General features: G+C 45.7%; 1 protein-coding gene across 2 annotated transcripts in view; it reads right to left on the bottom strand.

Annotated features, from left to right (window-relative positions):
- Window positions 1–23,463, bottom strand: part of samd11 (sterile alpha motif domain containing 11) — a 47,252-nt gene that overhangs the window by 8,580 nt on the left and 15,209 nt on the right. For both annotated transcript variants that reach the window (XM_084554065.1, XM_084554064.1), the window contains exons 4-7: window positions 18,546–18,655; window positions 10,865–10,957; window positions 7,205–7,369; window positions 1,794–1,947 (exon numbers count right to left, since the gene is read on the bottom strand). In XM_084554065.1, coding sequence (XP_084410191.1) covers window positions 1,794–1,947; window positions 7,205–7,369; window positions 10,865–10,957; window positions 18,546–18,655 — 522 coding nt within the window. The remainder of the gene's footprint in view (window positions 1–1,793; window positions 1,948–7,204; window positions 7,370–10,864; window positions 10,958–18,545; window positions 18,656–23,463) is intronic.

Raw genomic sequence — 23,463 nt, forward strand, 5'->3', positions numbered from 1 at the left:
GGAGCCACCGTCTCTAACTCACTTCCTTGGCCTTGCTTTTCCTTTTATCACAGTTTTTTGCTTTTCCTTACCAATTATCTTGATTTTAATTTTCTCTTCACTTTGCACTCTCGTGTCTTAATTTTCTCCCATTTTCTCTTTTTTTTCTGCATATTTTATTGTGGACTGGCACAGTCTGGCCTTTAGAGACACATGTATATTACATGACCAAAAGTATGTGGACATTACACCCATTAGATACTGCTGAGTGTCTCGTTTCAGATCTATGGGCATTCATATGCTGCTGTCTCCATTCATCTTGGAAGGTTTTCCCTAGACTTTGGAAGCTTTCGTGGACCCCACACGGGGCATTGTCATGTTAAAACATGAAAGCGGCTTCTCTAAACTGGTGCCATGATGCTCGAAACACACTACACTTGTCAAAAAAATGTGTTATGCCGATTAATTAAGATTTCCATTGGCATTGGCGAAGGCATAGAAACAGTCCCAGACCAAAAGCATTTGTCCACATGCTTTTGAACATATAGCGTATGAGTCTACACATGAGTACACACAGGTTTCAATATCATTGCTCTTTGTCCATTTCTCTTTTCTTACTCTATTCTCTTGTTGGGACTATGGTTAAAAGGCTGGAAAGGGTACTTCAATATACAGTATTTTTCTCATGTGCATACATTTTTTTTATTCACTCCAAAAAACATGGAGAGTGAAAGTGTTAACGAGAACACACCAACTAGTAGAAGAGGACAGTGTGAGGTAAAGATGGACTGATGGATGGATGGATGGATGGATGGATGGGAGGGTGAGGCCTAGTTAACTCTCCCCGGCCCTGTGTGGCTAATTACTCTGTGTGCTGTCGGAGAACAGCCGCGGCTCACTGAGTACATTTACACTGCACCACTGGCCTCTCTCGCTCACACACACACACATGCACATATATATACACACACACACACAAATTAGCAGACATATTCACACAAACAACCCCAAATTCAATCCGCATAGATGAGTGCGCATGCAGACCGCCAGCTTGAAAAATGGAGCAAACAAACACACGCTCACACCACACACCCCCACCCCAACACAATATATACACCCCCACAGTCTCCCAGAGCCGCACCACACAGCGCCTGGCCGCTCCGCTTCCTGCTTATTTCCCCCTCCTACCCCTCACCAACCCGCTCTGTCTCTCTCATACACACACACATATACACACACACACACACACACCCTGCTGCCGCACCGCCGGCCCATTATCGATCCCCCGCCTCTCCCCGCGCCACATAAATAATCGACAAGCAATTACCCGCCCACTCCCGCTGCCCCCGGCTTTGTTTGGGAGGCGCAGGGGCCAGCGCTAGGGGGGAGAGGAGGGAGGAAGAGCAGCCGTGCAGGCGTGCAACTCCACAGTGGTAGCCAAGAGGTTATTGGATCCTTAGTTTAGCCATGTATGTGGAAAATGCACATACTCACACATGCACACAAACGTGCGCTGCCGCACACTAGAAGCCAAATATTAAATCAGATTTTGCTGAGGAAGCTAGGAATAAGTGAAAGAATGAAATAAAAACTGCAGAGGTGTGCTGATGCAAACTGACAGGTGATTAACTCCTTCAACTCTTATACAGCAGCAGGTATGTGTGCAAGGAGGATGTGGATTTGTTTTTTTTTTATGATGGATAACACTGAAGCAGGGCAGTGTTGCAGATTTTACAGCTTCAGCTAGCCACAGCCAGGCTGATGTAGTGATTGGGCTTGTTGTGATTGAGTGTTTGTCTGCGCCCGTTCTTTACCTGTCGGTGTAATGTGCGTCCCGGTGCTGCGGCAGACCCTGCTTGCGTCTCTGGCTGGATGAAGAAGAGCTGCCCGCCGAGGGCAGGTGAGCTTCTAAGGCCGCCGGATTCCTCACTGCTGCAGCCAACGCCTCCTGGCGAGCACGCAGTATGTCTGCATATGGAGCAAGAGCAGCAAAACAGGAAAAGCAGAGAGGAGGAAAAGAGATGAGAAGATAGTGATGACATGACAGAGATGATTAAGGATTAATAGTTGAGATGGATTCAGAGAAAGAAAGCAGAGGGTGGGAAGGAGAAGAGGGGAGGACAAAAACAAGTTTAAGATCAAGCTGCTCATTGTTGCTAAAATATTGACAAAAAGAATTAGCAGCTTTCAGTTGACGTCTTCTATTATTTGCGTTTTAAAAAAGCTGTTAAAGGTTTGGCACAACAGAAAATCGTGAAAGCATAATTTAAATTTTTTTTTATTATCCTGTATTGATGGATGTAAGGGAGACAGCTCATAAAACACCCAATAAGACTCGGCTCGTCTTAGTCCACATTGCACCCCACTGCACACAATATATACAGTTGGATTTTGAAGTATGAAAAAGCTCAAAAGACAGCAAAAAAAAATTTTGTGATACACAAAACAACTCATGTTTTGTGAGTTTTTGTACAAAACAGCAAAACGCAACTTCACACAACATGCACACCGTTTCTTGACCCTTTCCCGCCACTATCACGTCTTCTCCCTCCATCTCTGCCTGCCCTCTCCCTCAACCTTTCTGCCCCCGTCCACTCGCCTCGTTCAATCTCTTTCTTCGCTCATCCTCTCTCTCTCTCTCTCTCCCTTTCCCAGCAATTCTGCTTCTCTCTCGCCCTCGTCGGAGAGGAGGACTCATCATTATCAGCCAGGCCAGGCCACACCAGGAGACATGGCTTCTAATGAGAGAAAAATCCATCCTGCACTCTCTCTCTCTCTCTCCCTCTTTCTCTCTCCTCCTTCTTCTTTCTCTCCACCCTCTCGCTCTCTGCCTCAATCTATCTATCTACCCCCTCCCCAACCTCCACCACCCTTTTTTTAATTAGACAGATCCCTCGGGAGCTAGGGGCCATTTCCGCCGCCGGTACGGGTGTGATGTGTGTTTCTGTGTGTCTGCGTGATTTAGGTGCTTGCGTGTGCGTGCCCGACGGTGTGTTGCTGCGTGTGTTGTGCGAGTGTGTGTGTTGAAGCAGTTGAGCGGGCGCCGGGGTGGGGAGGGTGAAGCGACAGATATTAATGCGGCCTAGCTCCGGTGTATCGATCTGTTTGCTGCGCCAGGCCGCAGGGGACTCGGCTGGCGGCAGACAAGGGTGTGTGTATGTGTGTGTGTTTGTGTGGGTATGGTGGTGTGGGGGGGTGAGTGAGAGATAAGGGAGGGATCAGAGGGAACCGAAGCCCCAGAGCACACACACAAACACACACAGGCTGTTGTGCACTTGCATACATGGTGGTGACAGGACGGAAGAGTTGACCTCTATGAGTTTCCTGTGGTCACAGTCCCACCTACACCAATTATTTTGTATGACTGGCTCAGTTAAAGGGGCACCTTAGCAATTTTTTAGTATTGCACTTTCATAAAGTCTGGGCAATAGATTTAAAAGGAATGGTTAAAATCGATGCTGCAGAGGCAAAGGCAAACTGAACATGCCGTGGCCTAAATACTAAAGATAGAAGACACCTTAACTTTCGGCCTCAGCCCTTAATAAGGATAGTAGACGGGGCCCCGAGCACAGGCCCCTACGCTTAACAAAAGCGCAAGCGAACTAAGAAAACATCTTCACCAATTTGACAACACATGCAGCGCTTAAGTAAAAATGCTAAGAAATCACCACAAATGTTAACATTTTCAGGTGTGTAATCCTGCTGCGGTTCAGTTTGGTTGCAACTTCTGTATTGCTAGTTTGTGTTTTGCAAATGCTGCACATGTTTACTGAAATTGGTAAAATGTTTTTGTGTGTTTTCTCTAGCTGCATGCCTTATGTTGCAGTGCACTGAGTTCTCAGGGCCACCGTGAATCGGAAAAACACTGGATACTACATTTCCCATCATGCCTGCCACAATGCTTGGTCTATAAACCTCCCCACACAGCCCCAGCAGGACTTAGTAAACTGACTTTGACCAGGGGCTGTAGACAGGATGTGTCCAAATTTCCTCAGCATAACTCCGCTAAACTAAACTACAAACCATGTGATTTTATATTTTATAAAGCTAAGGTCCTGAAGTTGAAAGGTAAAGTAGGGGACGTTCTCCTTGACAATATCGTGCCAACACAACTTACATAACCTCAAGAATTTTTTTATTTCTCTGTCCATTATTTGTTCCAGTTCTCCTCTTATTGCTTTTTCTATTTATCCAATGCATTCCCTTTATCACTGGGTTCATATTTTGCTCTCTCTCTCTCTCTCTCTAATTCTCTTTCATGTGAACTGAGAGGAACAGGGTCAGCTGGTCGCCTCTACCCTTCTGTGTATGTATGTGTGTAGCTAGGCGGATTCAGAATTTTCCCCTCTAAAACTCTTGTCTCGTGTTGCAGCTGCTGGAACACAAGAGGAGAGTCCCTCCGACTACAAATTAGAGTCCTAATTGAGGACACGCAAACACACTCACAAACCTCGTCCTTTGCATGAGTTATTTTGGGAAGTCCCAGTTTGCAATTCGGACCCATTCCACTTATCCCTCTTTTGTGCCATCCCATTTTTCTCCCCGCCATCATTCTTGGAGTTGGGCCTAAATCCTCCCCAGTTAAGCTGGGTTTTCCTCAACACCAGAATGCAGGCGAGCGCTGCGCTGATGCAGCTTGGCTGGCCTCGTGATGGATTTGGTGGACTGGCAGGTACACAATAGCCAACATCCATCCGCTGAGGCGAACCATACACCAGAAAATTATGTATCTTTTCAGGAGGAGGCATTCAGTCAGTATCATGGGCTTATGAGGCTGTAAATATGTGGCGAGACTGTTGCACTGAACGTCTTTGTCCTTTGACTAATCGCGTGCTTGAGTTTTCTACTTTTACAGGATGATGCTAAAGAGATGTTGTCTAGAGCTCCATGTTTCAATGCAGACTGAACTGCAGGAGACAAAAATGAAGAACACGCCATCCATCCCATCCCATCCCTCGTTTCACTTTCATCTGGATCTCTACCCCCACCTCTCATTTTCTTTTCTCTCTCTCTCTCACTCTCCTTTCATCATATGAAGAGGGAGGGAAAGCCCTCCTGGCCATTTCTACAACCCTGCCTCCCCTCCACCTCCATCCCCACCCCCAATTTCAGCCCCCCACCTTCTCCTTTCCCAACTCTTCTTTTGCCCATCAGGTCCAGAGAGAGGCACTCAAACAACACCTTGCACCTACACATTCACACACACACATCCAGACACATGCACACAGAGTTCCTCTTCACCCCCGCCTCTTTCGCGCACACACACTTTCATTTTCTGTGCCCTGCACTTCAAACACATGAAAGGATGCTCTGCGGGGACCAAGGCTAAAGGGAGAGTTGGCGGTAAGGAAAAGGAGGAGGAAGCGGGGAGAGGGTATAAAAGCAAGCTTGAGAGGGAGATGTATGGGAGAGATGAGGGGCCCAAGGGGGGAAGGAGGAGTGGGGGTCATGGGGGCCCCATCGGAGACCAGGTCAATGTCAAGGGGCTCTCGCTGAAGTGATTCAGATCAGCCTCTCAGGGGACAAAACAGCCATCCCTCCGTCCCACCTCCTGAACTGTTTGTGCCAGAGAGTGTCAGTTTCTTAACAAGCTCTACCTGTTAATTGGAGGCTGTGGAGGTACTGGTATAATACACTTTGTAAATAAACTTGTAAACAGTCAGGAAGTATACGGAGGAAGTAAGCAACACCAAAGGCATGGCAATCAGAGCTGGCAGCGCCTGTGCGGCCCATGTCTCCTCAACCACTTAGAGGATCTGGCAACAGTATGTAACCACATACATGCCACTGTAAGGAACTCTTACCATGCAACTGTGTTTTAAATGGTAGTGGAATTTAAGTGTGTGACAAACAAACCATAAACTCGAATCTCTGTGTTTTGTTGTTGTTTTTACTTCTTGCTCCAGGAGAAGTTATTTATTCACCCATCCCTCATCGCTGTTCCTTCCTCATTTGCATTGACCATTTCTCTCCTCAGGTTTTTTTATTATTATTATTTTTTTATTTTTTTTTAACTCCTGTTCCTGCTGCCTCCTATTGTTTTTGTGGAGACAGCTTTTAAGTGCAGCTTGGAAGAAGAAAGGAACGTGTGCAGAATAAAGGATAGTGTGGAAACTATCAAACGATTTGGAATGTGGAAGTGAGGAAAGCGAGTGCGTATGCCTGTGTTGCGCCAGAGCGCTTGCCTCAAAACCGACGAGGCTTCTGGGAAAGGAAGCCAGCGATCAGACTGTGCCCGGGGCCATAAAACCCCCACAATGCACTGCATTTTGCCTCTAACTCCTCTAAGACACAGGGAAAAGGCAATTAAAGCATTTATAGGCTTCGCCCCCTAGATTTGCAGCCAGCAATTAAAAATCATTACTAATCAAATAAAAATAAAAGTAGCTCAAACTACACTTCAGCCAGAGCATCGATTGAATTTATGCTAGTGCAAAAGAGCTCATAAAGACGGGCAGGACTTAATGTTACATTCTTTAGAAAAATGTGAGGAAAAAGGTTAACATTTAATGGCAGGATCACTGAAACGAATATAAACCCAACTTATAAAAACCAAACGGTGCACCTTTTCTCATTTTCTTTTTTCCCCCTATCAAACTACAATTCTCTCAAGCTAAAACCAGTAAATTTTAAGTCTGTAGAAACTGAGTAAATGTGTGACACACTGGTGGTTTCCTGGGTGTTGGGAGATTTAGAGGGCTGGCAGGCGGCCAGTGAGAGCTCCCGGATCAATCATGGCGTTGATGCATGTGAAGGCTTGTGGGTGCTGTTAACAACGGAGAGTCAGGGTGGTCAGAAATCACCCTGAGTGACACTTTGGCACTGGGTGGGCAAGCACCGCAAATAGAAATGTCAGCCGTCTCCATGGCCGGGGTTTTACAATGGCAGCAGTGTGGCACACCTTAACATGGTGCTCTGAACACAGTGCTACACTCTGGGGTTACAAAGTAGCACTGCACCTTTGTGACGTGGTGACAGGTGAGGGAAGAGGAATTTTTTTATTTTTCATAAAGAAGTGCATCCAAAGAAAATCTTTTAGTTTGAAGTTACTTCAAACCATCTCTCAAGTTACTTCAAAATAAATAAATAAATAAATAAAGGAAAAGTACATCTAGATCTCTTATGAGACTATTCTTACTGCCGGGTAGAATTTAAAAATCATCTGATACGAGAGCGAGGGTCACACACACACAGAAAAATACAAGTTGAGAGCTTTTGGACTGACCCTGGCCGGGCAGACCCATGCTGCTGGCTAGCTGGTAGAGACGTTGCTGCTGCTCCTCGTAGGACCCTGGCTCGCTGAGCGCTGACATCATGCGCCTGTAATGCTCCTCAGGGCTCATGTGGCCGTGGCTGCCGCCTGCCTCCACCACCGGGCTCTGGGAGTTTTCTAAAGAGAGGACGGAAATTAATCAGTCAACATTCAGGTCATCTGGGAAAACTGCGAGATCTAAAACCGTTCACTTGCTAGTACATTTGTGTTTGGAAGTAAACTATGTTTTCAGCATGTGATCGAAGAATAAATGATGTTGTGGATTGTTTGTGAGGAATGGGGCTTGCGTGAAATGTGCTACTGTTTGCAGCTTTACACTATTTGTAGCTATAAATGGCAGCCAGAGGTCACAGATTAGGGAAATTTGTAGTTCAACAGCTAAAAACATCTTCCAGAATATGACTAAAAACAATGTCAGAGACTGTTGTTTATCAGAACTAAATCTAATACTAGGGAGCCTGTTTTTTTCCCTCAGTGTATGAGTAAATTGTTTATTTTTTTGCATATGACTGAGCATTGGCTAAACTCCAGAATCCCAGTCAAGCAATTTGAAATAAGAAAAGGTTATTCCGTCACAGTTTGTGATTTTAGCTGATAATACAAAGAGGTTTTTAGGCTCAACATACTTTGTGTAGCTCTGCACCGTCGAGAATGAATGTTATACACCTGTAAACTGTGCTTTTGATGATTACTGCTCTCTCTAACAAACAGTCTTCCTCAAATATCAACCAGAAGACATGCTTTTACACAAATCGTTTATTAAAAACATGGCACTGATGGACACTGATGGGGCCTCGTCACATGAAGTGATACACACACAGCCATGCATTGTTAATGTTCTGGGCCTGACGTGAACTCACAATTTCTCTGACGCATAGCACAGCAGCATCCATGCTAATAGTACAAGGTCATAAGCAGAGCTGTTTCACAAAGCTGTATTTTGAATTTGTCGAACGCGGACTACAAAAAAAAACCCAAAAACGATCAGCTTCTACCACTGTATGTGTGTAGTACTCCTCTGCTGTGTTTAAGGTGTTGTGAAGACGACGTGGTGTATGATATCTATCTAGCTGTCAGTCCCCATACTTAATCTCTCTCTCTCTCTCTCTCTCTCTCTCTCTCTCTCTCTCTCCCTCTCTCTCCCTCTGACCTCCCTCCTTCCCCCTTTTCTGTCAATAGTAACATGATCTAAGGTAAGGGTGGTGGGGGATATGGGGAGGCGGTTAGGGAGTTAGAAGAGGGAGACAGAGGATGAGGTGGAGGAGGGAGAAGCAGAGGAAGGCAGGGGTTATTTTTACCACCCTCCTCCTTATTGAAACCTGAGTCTGGCCCCGGGCAGGCGAGCAGGAGTGGCGCTGAGGAGCGGAGGTGGGGTGGAGGTGGTGCGGGAGGAAGCGAACACGCAAGCATCTCTGTCTCCACAGCCAAGCTCCCGCTAATCCACCCAAGGTCCTCAAGTGTATGTGTGTATGTGTGTGTGTGTGTGTGCGCAACTAGTCTGTGCCTGTCTCAAGTTTTCCTGCTCTCTAAACACAGCAGGGGGTGCCGACTTTGCAACTGAAAGAAAAACAGACATCATTTACACAGCGGCATCCAATCTCCCCGGCTCCATCCATATGCTACCCTCTCAGTCTATTTCTCTACCTGCATTAGTCATTAAAGGATTGTGTTTGTCGCCAGACTTTGAGGGAAGAAGATGTAACCCGCAAAGGGGACACGCGCACATACAGGTGCCGAGTGAATCGTTGGGTGTGGACAGAGCTCAAGGTTAAGACGCGAGATCAGCAATGTTTTGAAATGGCTTAAATGCAGTTCTCTGGACAGCAGGCTGCGCATACACACCCACAAAGTCTAAGTCGTCTTTATCTGTCTCTCTTGTGTGCAAAGCAGGAATATAAACAACACATATACACGGGTTGCTTGATTCAAAAGCTAGGAACCTAACCTCACATATAGAGAGGCAGAAAAGTCTAAATAAAAACACACAAGCCCAATTTTTGCTTTAAAAGGAAGCCATGTCAGAGTACACAAACACACACTCTCAACCAATAACAAACCCATGCATGTTTCAAAAGCTCAGTTGTGTCTTAGCGAGACGATAATGGCCAGGAATGAGTGCTTCTATACACAGAGAAAGACGAAGAGCCTCCAGGCAGTACTGCAGCAGGTCAAAGGTCACCCAATGGGCAAAGGTCAACGCAGGCCTCCTGCTGAGCTCTACACAACACAGTCTGACCTCCAAATAGACAAATACATAGTCTCATCTAGATTTTACAGAAATGGTAACCATCATAAAATAACACGTTATTAATATGTAAAATAATTGGAGGGGGGGGGGGGGGGGCAGAAATTGAGATAAGGCTGGACATGTAGTGTGGTGAGCTGCCCTTGGTTTTGCCTGCTGTATAATGCATCAATCAGGAAGTCTTCCTCAGGACCCCAGAGGGACAGACCCAGTGGCTGAGCCGGCTCCATGCCGGGCGCTCGGTTTCACACCACACGAGGGAGATATGAATAATAGAGGATAGCGACCGGATTGCAGCGCTACAGAGGGGGACAGTCCTGCCAAGGTGTGCCTTGTCGTCATTTATGCTGTGCTAATTTCATCTAGAGATAAAATGAGGAGAGTGTGTGCTCCGTTCAATGAAATCTGAGTTTTGGGGGACTGAAAATGGTCGATTGACCTGTGTAATTCAGATTTTGTTCATAAAAAAAGAAAAATTGCAGCAGTTTTCTCAATGACGTTTCTCAACGCCTTACAGATTCCCCTTGTGTGCTGCTAAAAATATCCACCTGACTGCAGAATAAAAGGCATTTTTTTTTGCAGACAGCTAGAATTGTGCCAGACTCAATCTTTATTAGAGTAACAGTCTGGTCCAGCAAAATCCTAGATGCTCACATGACAAGTATGAGTATGTCGCTGTTACTCTCAGTCCATCGCCACATAAAAGCCTGCCCAAATTTTTGCCAGGGCATAATCGGTTCCCAACGGAGTGCTTCCAAACAAACTTTCCACTGCGAAAATGTTACGGGTGGAGAATGTCAGACTGGCTTCCAGGCTAATAATAACGTCTTCCCAGCTCAATACCATAAGCGCTTTATGGGTAAGACCTATGTTTTGGTAATTTGTATGCACCAGACCATCACTGACTTCCTCTGTTGCGCACATATGCATTAGTAGGTGTGTAAGACGGAAGAATGGGCTAATAAAGAGATGACATGGAAGTGTATCATATAAGTATGTGGGGAAGTGCTTCCAGCTGCCTCCTTTTCCAACAGGAATTAGATCAACCAGTCATCTTGATTTACATGCAGGTCGGCACGAAGCGTTGCTGAGATTTGAGAAGCATGTACATCAGCTGCTCTGTGTGCCTCAGCGACTTCCAGTTATCCATAGCTGTGCATAAGGTCACAAAGTTTTGATGTGAAACTTTGTAGATGCATAATTCTGGAGGAACACACTGACCGACCACCAGCGGCCTCACTTCTACTTCACTTTGCAATTGTTGAGTTTCATTTCAACACTCACTCTCATCCTCTCTTCTTCTTCCATACAATTTTCACCCATTTCCTTTTAGGGAATGCAAGTCGAAACACAGCGCACAGTCTTACCTTTGGGGGATACGCTGCGTGACTTCTTGCTGTCGGAGGGACACTCGCTGCTGCTGTTGGGAGAGAAGCTTCTCCTCTTGCCTAGAAGGTCATCTGTTAACATGCACACACACAGAGGGAGGGGAAATGAATAGTCAGAAAGAGTTCAAAGTAAAGGCTGGATAATGCCACTCTACACTGTGTCTCTCTTTGCACGTGGCGGCTGCTTTGCAAAATGCAGTTGGTGGAGAAAGGATTGAAAGGGAGCCAAAGTGAAGGGGTGAACGAGAGAAAGATCGAGTGAAGCAAGCCACAGCTTCTGGAGATGTGCCTGATCTGTCAGAGATGAGAGGGGGGCTGTACCGCTGCGGATGACAGACCTGCCCAGCTAATTCATGTGTGTGTGTTTGCCTATCTGAGGCAGGGAGGAGGGCCCTGTGTCTCCGTCAGCGTCTCTTTCCAACAGTCTGTCCTCAAGTGTTATCACTGTCCTTCATCTCTCTCTGCTCCTCTTTCTTCTCTTTTTCCAGGCACAAAAGCCTCCGACTGAACTAAAGTGCACGAGAACTTCTCAGCTGCTTGAGACGTCTCTCTGAACTGGCATTATGTCTATATCATGTGTTTATATTTAGTTCTTCTACCTCCACAACTCACACCCCCCCTCTCTTTTAATGTCCTTCCCTCATAAACACTCTTGCCTCATTTCTCCATCTGTTTCCTCCTCTTTCTGCTCTCATCTCAGTGTGTTTGAACCCCACTCCCATCAGGACCTCCCTCTCTCTCTCTCTCCCCCCCCCATTAACAACCTCCTCGCCTCCTCCTCCTGCTCTTCCTCTTCCTCCATGTTCTCCCCCTTCGTTCACCCCCGCCACCAAAGAAGAGCATCCAGTGTACAATTACAGCACCCCCTACTGCCTCCTCCTCCTCTCCTCCCCTCTCATCTCTCTCTTCCTCCCCACACCATCACCTCACCTCCACCCCTCCCTCAAACACACCTCAAATCAATACAGGCCTAATCAGGGAGGGAGGGGATGCAGAGCACATCGCACGCTGCGCCGGCAGGAAGGAAAGAGCCGTTTGTCATTGCTCTATCTCTCTTTCTCTATCCCCTTCTCTATTTCTATCGCATGCACCTCTGATTTTTCCTCTAACTCTGTTTCTTTCCGCATTAGACAGCCAAGCCATAGCAGCAACTGCTCCCCTTCTTTCTCACTTTCTCTCTCTCTCACTTCTCGGTGCGTATTTTTAGGGATGTTTTTTCCCTCCCTCAAGGAGAATGGTTCCTCTCTGCCTCTGCCTCTCTATTTCAACAAAGCAATTCTTCATCATTTGCACAGCACGTGTAAACAGCACCGAGAAACAATGAACAGGGGGGTTAAAAAAAAAAAAAAAAAACCCCACACACTCGCGTAATTTCATTGCAGTACCCAAGAAAACAGAGTTTGGTGTCTTCTGTCATGGGTCCACCCTTGATATTGTTGTCAGGCTCAGACTACCATTTTGGGCATATTTATCCCGGACTCCCCCAGAGGAGAAATCTGGGAGCTACAAATGTTCAACTGAGATTGTTCGGTAATGTGCATTGCTTACCAATCCAATCTTAAACTTCCCACACTGCTCACAGATTCATAGGGGCCACCCAGGTAGTATTAAACATGTCCAATAATTAGGAGCTAAAGCCTGGATGATTGCATCAGTACTTTCACAACAGCCAATGAAAGAGACAGGTCTACACGGACACAGAGCAGCTGATGATGCTTCCAAACGACGGCAAACAAATGTTGACAGATATCAAAACTGATGAGTCTCACATAATGAATGCTACCTCTGTTTACCGTGTCTCCCTGACCATTTTCTCATCCAGACTGGTTTAGCCTTCTGCTTTTGTTTTTTTTCACACGGCAAAGAGCAGCCAGTTATAGCACCAGTCTCCATTCTGTTTACATCTGCTTATTCGTATGATCACGCGATGCGGTGCATTTTTCTCTGATTGCTCCCTGCCTAATAATTTTCTGTGGTGTGTGTGATGCGCCATTATTGTCAAAAGTCATAGCGTGAGCATGTTTGAGATTAGAGAGAAGAACATCTGTGAAGTGTCTTCTTATGCGCATGACGCAACCCAATTTCAAAATTGGCTGGGATTTTTAAACTCCTTTGGTCTGACTCCAGCATATGAGATGGACAGAAAGTTATCAAGACAGGAGAGAAGCTGGAGTGAAGTCTATCAACTCTATCACCCAAACCTACAGCATGTCATTTCCTTGCAATAGCAAGACGCATATGGACCCAGAGAGGGGAAAGCCAGCCGTTTAAATAGGACTCTGAGGATTTTGTTGTGCTGCTACATGAGCCCTGGTGTTGATGAGAGGGTGAGTGAGCGAGTGAGACTGGGAGAGAGGGAGGAGATTCGCTAATGATCCTGTGTTTGATGTTGTCTCTCAGGTCCTGAGGAGATCCACTCCCTATACCATCCAAAAGAGACGGCAAGGGGGGAGAGAGGAGCACTAATGGACAAGTGCATGCATAGACACACACTGAATGCCTTTCAGTTTCTACCATCTCCTTTATGATCCCTCATTCTGTTTTTCTTCTCATTTTCAAATCATGTTCAGTACATTTCTTTCACTGGTCTTTTCAAAAAAAAAAAAAAGAAAAAACACTAAAGGTCTCCATCTATCCTATTAGTGAGATATTAACAAAGAGAGAGAGAACCCCCCCTACCCCCCCCATTAGTCAAACCCCCTCTTCTACCGAACACACACACTCACACCCAGAGCCTCTCATGATCAAACACACACACTTGAGTCGTCTCTTGAGCCGACCTCACTCAAGACACCGTGTCTCCTGAGCGAGTGCCCGAGGGCCAGAGATTTGAGGGCGGAAAGCTTTTAAAGCCAATTAAATGGGGCTTCTTAGAGCACCGGCGCTCCCTTTTAATGCTGAACCCTGAGCTCTGCTAGCGTCTATACTAACCCTTTTACTCCCACTAACGCCGCTTACAGTCGAGTTTGCTACCCCAGGCCTTTCCCTATCACCTGCTTGTTAATATCGCTAAGGAATTAGTGGTTGTGGTGTCAGGAGTTTTATTTTCGCTTCAGGGCTGTTATTTTAACTGTCAAAATAGTGCATTTATTAAGTGAAAATAGCTTTAGCTGCTATGATTTAACCCCCCCCTCCCCCCCCCCCGTTTTTGGCAATCCTGGTCAACAGTCAGCAGGATAACACTTTTTTAAGAAATAGACCTGAACACACCACGTTCCAGCTTTTGTTTCAGTTCCTCCTGAGTCGTTAACCTCCTCCTTATCTGCTCTTCCTCCCACTGAGAGAAAAGATGGATGAGAAGGAGAAGGAGGAAACAGCAGGACCTAAGCGTCTTCTCTTTCATGTGACACCACCAGGGCGAATCATCAGGCGGGAGAGAATTCGCCTTTCTCTCTCTCTCTCTCTCGGTCTGATTTCCTCTTCTCTCTCAAACTTTGGTCCTCCTCCTCTCCTCTCTCCATCCCATGGAGCGTGTTGACAGCTCAGACAGCCAGACTCCTTAATTCCTCTCTTACTCCGTTAATCTGTCATCTTTATCAGGCCGGGAAAGAGGGGGGGCTGTGGAGGGAGGGGGCGGGGGGGAGGTGACAGGCGGGGACGCGGGGTGGGCCGCCAGCCGCAGCCCCCCGATCAATCTCCACATTACAGCTGACAGAATGGTGCTAATAACTTATTGATCCCCCCTCTGTGCGCCGGGGCCTCCGCCGGCCCTGAAAGCCCTGCCATTGATTGGCTTACGGGCCGATGCAGCTGGGAAACGGAGGGGAGGACGGGGGAGGGACGGGGGTGGTTGGGGGCGATAGACGCGTCTGATCGCGCCGAGAGGAGGATGCACCACCAACATATGCAAATGTTCACCGCTATAGCAACGCTGCCACATAAACCGCCGCTCTGTTTGCGCTGTTCTTGCTCGTGGGGCGGGAGATGTTAAGAGAGAGGAGGGACGGAGGAGAACAAAACAAAAATTATGGAATGTCAAAAAATGTGGTTGACCTTTATGTGAAGACATTGTAATAGAACTAAAAATCCCACTTGCAACAAGTTGTCCTCCCTCACCCTTCTCTGGAGTCAGTGTCAGGGCTCATTCTAAGCTAACATACCACAAAGACTCATAGTTATGTAGGTGAAGATGCACTAATGAAAGCATAAGTAGCCCTGCTTTATTCCATTTATGATAAAAGGTCCCCAAAAATCCTACAGTGTCCCTTTAATTGAAAGGTGCATGATATGAGATGAAAACATTTATACTTGAAGTTTTCTTTCTTAAAGTAAAAGAACGTGGCTGGAAAAATAAAAACAAAGCTTTATTTCTCACTTGAACGTAACTTCATGGTCAAAGCATTTATTGTCATGTGCACAGTTAAAAGCAAGTTTCCCTGTACAATGAAATTCTCCTACGCTGTCTTCTCCGAATGCAGGTTAACAAAAGGGAAAAAGGAGCTATAAAAAAATAGCTCCTTTTTCTCCTCTTTCATTCTCACATGTACTGCTTTCCTTTTGGCTTTTATTCCGACATTTATCTGTCTTCTTCTGCTTACAGCGACTGCAGCCAGGCAATGGCTCACGCCAGGGTATGCATATTTATGTTCCTATTAAACAGAAGGCACAATTCACAGCGCAATTTTAAAAGCATCATCGACTATTTCTATGTATTACACGTACAAGTGTCAACCTTTTCACAAGTTCCCTAAGTGAATGTAACACTAGTATGATTCTACTTTAGTGTTACTTTGCACTGCATTACTCTACACACCAGGAAGGAACAGAAAAATGTAGCTTGGTGAAAAAGAAAATGAATGATTAAGGCGACAAAGAAGAACTCAGACTGTAAAGATGAAATGATGTTTAATTTAAGTGCTCTGAGAGAAAAACTATTTATTTTCACTATTTCCCCAACTATTTATTTTTGTCTTGACAGAAGCATTAGCATGTCTTTTAGAACAATATTTCTTAGAGACCATTTTGTTATGGTAGTGCAATTATATCCCTGTTAACCAGCGGGATGTTTTAAAATATTTACTGCCCACATTTCCCGTTTTGCTTCTGTTTGACAGGGCTAATATCAGCACAAATCCCAGAGTGTTTACTTTGGTGTAGCATTGCCTTTCTATGCTAATCATGTAATAACTGTCTGGTAATGCTTTAAAAGCAATCCTCACTCACAATCACTTTGAAAGAAAAGGTCTTGCACAAACACGCTGGGCTACAGATTCACACGCAAGCAAACATCTAAAACCAGGCCTTTAAAACCACACACGGAAAGGTGCGCATGCACGAGCGCACACAAAAATGTGCTCAAGCCCCAAATCGCTGCTACAACCCCCAACCACACACACGCCGACAGGCTGTAACTGCCTCTGGGAGTCTGAGTGTTGGGAGCGAATGGGAGAGAGTGGCGGCCCAAAAACACCTTATCTGCCTGTTTGAGTCTCCGGTCTGACCGCAGAGCCACGGTTTACAGTCTCCACAGGCAGCCAGACTCTCAGCGTCGGCGCCCCTGCCCCCTCCTCCCCCCTCCCCCCTCCATCCTTCCCTCCTCTCCACCTCTCACGGAGCCTCTGAATAGCCAGTGGCTGGGGATTGAGAGAGCCAAGGAGGGAGGGAGGGAGCGATGGAGAGGAGAGGAGAAGGAGGGAGGCAGCCCTCCTGTCTGTCCCTCAGATTTAATTAACGGCCCACTCCGGCGCAGAGACGACCCGGCAAGCCTGCTTCCCTTTCCTCCTGACCCACACGCAGACATACACACAGAGCCGTCCGCCGCCATAGCTGCTGCTTGCTCTCCCCTGATACCATTACCGCACTCATTCATCTCTCTTTCTTCTGTCTTCTGTCTCTATTTCCAAATGTTTCTTCCATCACCGCATTTCTGTCTTTTGCCGTTGTAGACTTTTCCTTTCTCCTTTCCTTTACCACTTTCCTGTCCTACTCCCTCCACAGTTCATCTGCAGACAAACTCTTTTGGAGGATAAGTCAAATAGTAGAGTTGACCGACAGTACAGAGCAAACACAATATCACAGCAGCCAGCAGCGTTTACATCCATCCCAAAGTCAAATAATCCACTTCTCTATAACTTCACACACGTTTCACCCACCCACCTAAGTATTTGGCTGCAATGTCGAACCACTGCTGATTTTGCGTAGGCGCGCATCTGTATAACTATGTGTTATTTGTGTGTAATTGTGTGTTTGAGAATGTGTGTGTGTCTAATTTCACTGGCAGACAGAATTAGAGCCAGTGGCTGATCGGATTGGACTTGTTTACAGACACGTAGCGAGCCGCTTAGGCAGCCAGTTAAATCTCCCTTTAATGCTCAAACGGACAGATTTTAGGGTCTCGGACCCCCTGTGGCGTAGACTACACTGTGCTCCCACCCTCCTCCATCACCACTCCACACCCACCTCTTGTCTTTCCCTCGTTAAGAAAACTTTTTTCGTCTGATTTCTTCATTAAGTTTAGCAGCTGATTAGGCTTGAATATTGGTGAAAATCTGTCCCAAACTGGGGTCCAAGACACCGGCTGAGCTGGCTCTTAAGCAATCTAGTGCCCTCCACCTTCCACCCCATGCTACTTTATATCACAGGCACCGTATGGACAATTAATCTGGCAGAAAGGGGAGATGAACACACAGAGAGAGAGAGAGAGGGTATGGAGGTGCTGGGTGAGGGGTGATTATGCCACTTGCTGTGCCTCAGGCTAATGGGATAAGAAGGACGGGGTCGAACTTTGGACAACATTGGCGCAAAGGTATGGCATTCACTGAAGAAAAAAAAAGGCGCCTCATTCTTTAATTAAGGGTAAAAGCTTTTATTTAAACATGTTTGGATTATCTGAGGGCTGTTTTCAGATCAGGTGATTAATTTGTCATGATCGACAGTTTAGTTTACTTTTCTTTTTTCCAAATTTAACAGATATCAGAAAAAAATGACTTCACATTGTACAAAAACTGACAAAAAAACAACAACTATAAAACAACAATGGAAAATGTTGTAAATTTAGTGCCAGGATCAAAGACGATAAAGTTTATAGTCCATGTCACACTTTAACGTCATGGAGTAAAAATTTGTTTCAGTCGTTCGAGCGTCGCGTTGCCGGTATAGCATCGCCGCTATCGCTCACACCTAGCGGGATCAAACCGTACACAACGAAAACATACCGTACGTCATGAAAATAGGTGCAACTATCCCAGGGTGGCGGCCGAGGGTTGATTGTCGAACAGCGATAACACACAGACGCTGTTTTACAACCATATGTCTTTGATGGCTACACATACAGGCTACTTGACGAATAGCTGTGATTAAATATGGTCTGTGTCCTGTGTGTAAGCTGAAGGAAAAGCTCTTAGCTTAGCACATGCACACCATGGTTCCTCTGCTCACATGAAACTGGATTAATGGCAAACAAAGCTATTTATTCAGAGGTAATTTAAAACAGGGGGTTTAACAAAAATCCTGGAGTGCGGCAGAGAATGTGGGAAGAACATTAAGTAATCAACTTGAGAGCGACCTTTAGGAATGAGTAATACGCTTATGTTTAATTCCCCCCAATCACACAAATTAGAGTAAATTAAATGGGTAATGGAAGGTTTACGAATGTTACAGGAGATGTAAAGGGGCATATATCATCAAGCACGATGCAAACAAAGAAAGATGGGGATCCTACCTGTGTGTCCAGTACTGGTGCTGTGGTCAGAGGCTGACTGGCCTTCGGGCATGCCGTGCTGTCTGGTGTGGTGAAGGTTGGAGATAATTGTAGAGAGGTCACTGTCACGACTGTAAGACACACAGGAAAGAGAGGGCATTTAAAACCAGCCCCAAATTAACATAATTCCAAGATGCAGTTCAAATCGGCATGTGCAAAGCAGCAGCGTGTTAATTCGCGCACTACTTACTGCAGAAATCCTCCATCCAGACAGACTTGCCCTCTATAAAACGCACACCTCCACATAGACTCAGCAGCTACAAGTGGCTGTCCAGTCAACTGGCTCTCAGCTCTGAGGTGTGTAATACACTCTGACAGACTACCGTATCCAGCACTTTCGGGTCTCATCCCTACTCATCTTCCACACTAAGATTATAAATGAACATATTCAACACTCATAAGTAGTTTAAAAGCTTAAAACCTGATTACGACTCTTTTTAAACGATGGCTGTTTGGGAGAAATGTTGACACTGAATAAGATGAAAAGACAGGTGAACCATATTTAAGACAAAATGCATTTCAATCAAGCTCTGAACTGATCTTTATTACTTTACAGAGTATTATATTCAAAAGACAATACGCTGGATCTGAGATGATTGTAAAACGCAGAATTTCTGACCTTCTTTTCTATTCCTGTGCCTACACTTCAACAGGAGGTCCTTCACAAAAAGAAAAACTGTCCACAAGAGTCTCTCATACACCCTCTCCTGCCCTTCAGCGTCCAAAGGAGGAGCGGGAGGAGGGAGGGTTTACAGATTAGGCCCAGATTTGGTCGTAGCCGCTCTGTCCTTCTAAATTCTCTACCCACTGCCTTTCTAAACTCCCCACACCAGTAGACCCACACAACTGTGTCATAGAGGTATTTCATTTGCAATCTGATTACCATCCTGATCGCATTAAATGGCATAATGATGGGAAATAGGCGCTTAGCGTTTGAGGGGAGTATGGCAGCCGTGCAGTGCATGAGTAGTCGGTGTAATGGCAAACAGCTTGTGTGGTAGGAGAGGTACGGGGGTGAATATTTTTTAGCATACAGTCTAAACATCGTTCACCGTTCTGTGACGATGACATACATATACCAGCTTTTGACACATGTCAGCTTCGTGGTATCTGCATCTTCTCATGTGAGCGGGAATCTCATTTACAAGCTTAACTGGCAACTTTATTGAAAGCAGAATCATCTGTGAAGGGGGTCTGGTATGACACGGCAAACACAGTTTATGGGACAGAAGCGGTGAATGGTTCTTAGCTGCCACCGCTATGACGAGGCCACACTGTTTGCGGCTGCCGGATTTGGGTTTTTACAGTCCCATGATTACAGGCTCCTGCTGTAATGTCAGGCTGTCGGTCGCCAAGCTGTTTTCCACACGCTAACAGAAAAGATGAAGGGTAATGCTGAGGGCTTCATGCCGGCCTCACCAGTCACCTCTCAGTCACAGAGAACCAATGACTCAGAAAACGCTCGCAGACAAAACAGTCACCGTTGGTTGCTAAGCGAGGAGACGCTTGATTGGACTGTGTCTGCAAACTTTTAGACTAATGATAGGCTTCTTTTTTAGAGTGCAACTTGCTAAAATTAGTAGCTATCTGTATCTCAGAGCCCAACGGGTTTCTTCAAAAAGAAAATGAGATACAAGGAAGGTTTCTTTTTTTAAATTGTGCCTTAAGTCATTTAATAATAAATCTGCGTCACACATTGACTCCAAATAAAAACACATCTCACCCACTGCAGTAACACCTGCGAGAAACTGCAGCCAAATCCATCAATCAGCTAACTGCACTATAACACCACCCTCTGTCCATCATTTAAAGTGATCATGATAATGCCATCCTGAACTTCTCAGAGAGGTTATGGGGTTATTATCCCGTGGCGAGGTGGCCGCTCTAAGCCACGAACGGCAAGGACATCGTTAGTGGGGTAATTAGCGCACCTCTCCTGAGCTGTCCCGCCTCGGCTTCGGCTAATGAGGGCCAAGCCCTATCCCCACCCACCTCTGCCCTCCCTCAGCCCCTTCTTCCTCCTCCTCCTCCTCCTCCTCCTCCTCCTCCTCCTGCTCCTCCTCCCCTCTTTCTGCGGGTGGAGGCAAGGTCATACCCAAGCCATGGAGAATGGAGATGGGGGTGGGGATGCCGTATAAAACCCAGTCACCTGAGTCAGCGCTCCCTAAGGAGCTCCTAAGGGTTAGCCGGGAAGGACGGGGGCCTCGCAAAAGATGGAGGGGGGTTATATCGTGGCTGCTGGGCCTGATAGCTAAGAAGGACATGAGCCGCCTTCTTATCACCCAGGTGCACACCAGAGACAATAATCTCATCCTCAGCTCATCCCTAAACTGGTCAATACTGCCCCTTCATCACCGGACACCGAACAGACACACTGACCCAGACACTGGGCCAACTAATATGTGTTATTACTCAAAGTCTGCCATGGATACAGCTGATTACATCAAACTCTCTAATAATTAGAATTTTACTCTGGCTGGCTGTCATGATAACATTTTTGATACTGGGGCTAATATGATACCAGGGTTTAGGTTTTTATAATTACATTTTTTTATTAGGACCAGTTATATATTACTTAGCACAGTCCCCACTAGTCATTTTCTTTCAATGCTTTTTTTTTAAAACTTTCACAGTATTTTAAATGTTTCCTTACTGCCAAATATAATAAAATATTTCTTTTGCAAAGGCTGTGCTCCCTTCTACCAATAAAGAACAGTCCAAACAACATGATATGAGCCTTTTTCTGGCATAAGGAGTTAATTCGGTAAATGCCCCGTCGTGCCCTGCTGTGACATTGGCACGTGGAGCTAAGGTGGCGGGGCTGGAGGTCACAGCGTGAGCTGGCAGAAAGCTGGCAGCCCAGGCACCCTGACGCCACGTCTCACACCACCACTGGGAAAGTGCTGACAGACAGACAGCAGGGATGTGAAGGTGGTGGAGGAGGAGGAGGAGGAGGAGGAGGCGGATGAGAGAGAGCAAGAGATGCAGAGAATAGGGAGAGAGACGGGGTGCAAGTGCCGTGTAACATCTGGCGCTCGCAGGTTTACTACCCTCATCTGCTCAAGACAACAGCCTGAACGCAGCCTGCTCCAACCTGCACAGGTGGCCCACAGCAGCATTCAAATACTACCAGGCAATATGTAATATTCAACAACAAGGGCTTGGCAAGGTATGGACATGGGAGATATGCTGGAAAAAGAGGGAATGAGTAAAGTTTCCCTGGTGCTCAACAAGAAAAAGTAATCCAAGTCTTTTATTTTAAAAATACTTATACTTTAGGACACACAAAGACTAAAAAAAAATCTGGATCTGATCCATATACATTTTATGTTTTGCCTGACTCCTGTGAGTAATGGAAACACAATTGTCATGCTTCTCACAGTTGCATCAAAAGACAACCCGCAACTGGGAACCCTGCAAGCGGAGGGGGTAATGAATAAATACAGAAATAGATACATAAATAAGTAAGAGTAGCCCGGCTTCACTTCTCCTTGTTGTTCCTCGGCTGTACAGGCTGACATGAGGTCGATAAAGCAGCCAAGGGAGGAAGGAAAAGTACAATGGAAATAGAATATAAAGTAAGTCTGCCATGGAACATTTAGGCACCCCTGAAAAGAACTGATTCACTCTTAATTAATTCTCTGATTTGGAGAATTTTAAGAAGGAGTGACAAAATAAAAAAAGTCCCGTTATAATACCATTATGCAATGATATTTTTTTTTGTATGAGACTGTGATGTTAACATCAATGCTGCTGTCTTTCTTTTATGGAATGAATTGATGTGTGAAGAAGAATATCCTTTATAGGACAATAAAGACTCTATCTCTAATATTATACTGAGTTTTCACAGAGCACACAGTTATTGAAAGAGGCTAAAGCTCTTGTTATCTTCAGCTGATTTCAACACACTGTGTGGTGAATAATAAACAATGTGAATGATGAATGTCATGAAGCTCCAAACCAAAGCTAAATCTGAGCCTGAACGGCTGGAACAGATCTTATTGTTAATCTCTGTTTTGACATGGAGCTAACAGACAAAAAATGCGGTTCTGCGCTGCAACGATGGACGCTGTGCTGCCAGCCAACGCCCAACCCAACTACCAAATTGATGTGACTCCGTTGCCATGGTGAATGCTTGTAAACAAGGCCAGATTTCTTTTTTTTTTTTTTTGAAGAGGAACGCTCCTCCAAAAGAGCTATAAAACGTCTAAGCTCACTAATTAGTGCTTTAGGGCAGAGCCATTTCCAGTAATTTCACACTGTCCGTGACCCCTTACTGGCACAAGGCAATGACACAGTTGTTCAATAAAGGCCAGAGGACGGACTGTCCGATGCAATAGGCATACAGCAGCTAACTCAGCATTAGCTTCTTTCCCTCTCTGTGGTTTTTGCGCACATTTGAGTGCAGCATCCTTGTCAGCTGCTCCGTGAAAAGATCTGTTTCCAAGGAGAGAGACGGCCCGTAGAGGGAGAACGATGGAGAAAGAACGTCCATGAACACAGTCAATTTCAATGAGCAGCCACTTATCAGCATCAACATTCACGGTCTACTAACACCAAAGCTCTCACTGCCTCAAAGTTTCTCCGGAATAAAAATATACAGTTTAAGGCTGTAACCAGGTCTACCAAAATTGTACCCTCAATGACTTAAACTATAACTTTGCTGCTAAAAACAAAAAAACAAGATAGTACGTTCTGCTAAATTCAGCAAGTTGATTGGTTCCCACGAACAAAGACAGGACCATATAAGAAGAGACCCGGTATTAGGCTATACATCTTGGTATGTTTGATGCTTTTATTGGTCGTGGTAAAGGTCTGCAGACCTTATGACAACCTCCCTCCTCCTCCTTCATCTACTCAGTACGGCATAACACAAAGT

This window comes from Chelon labrosus (assembly GCF_963514085.1).
Source record: "Chelon labrosus genome assembly, chromosome: 10".
NCBI classification, from domain to species: Eukaryota; Metazoa; Chordata; class Actinopteri; order Mugiliformes; family Mugilidae; genus Chelon; species Chelon labrosus.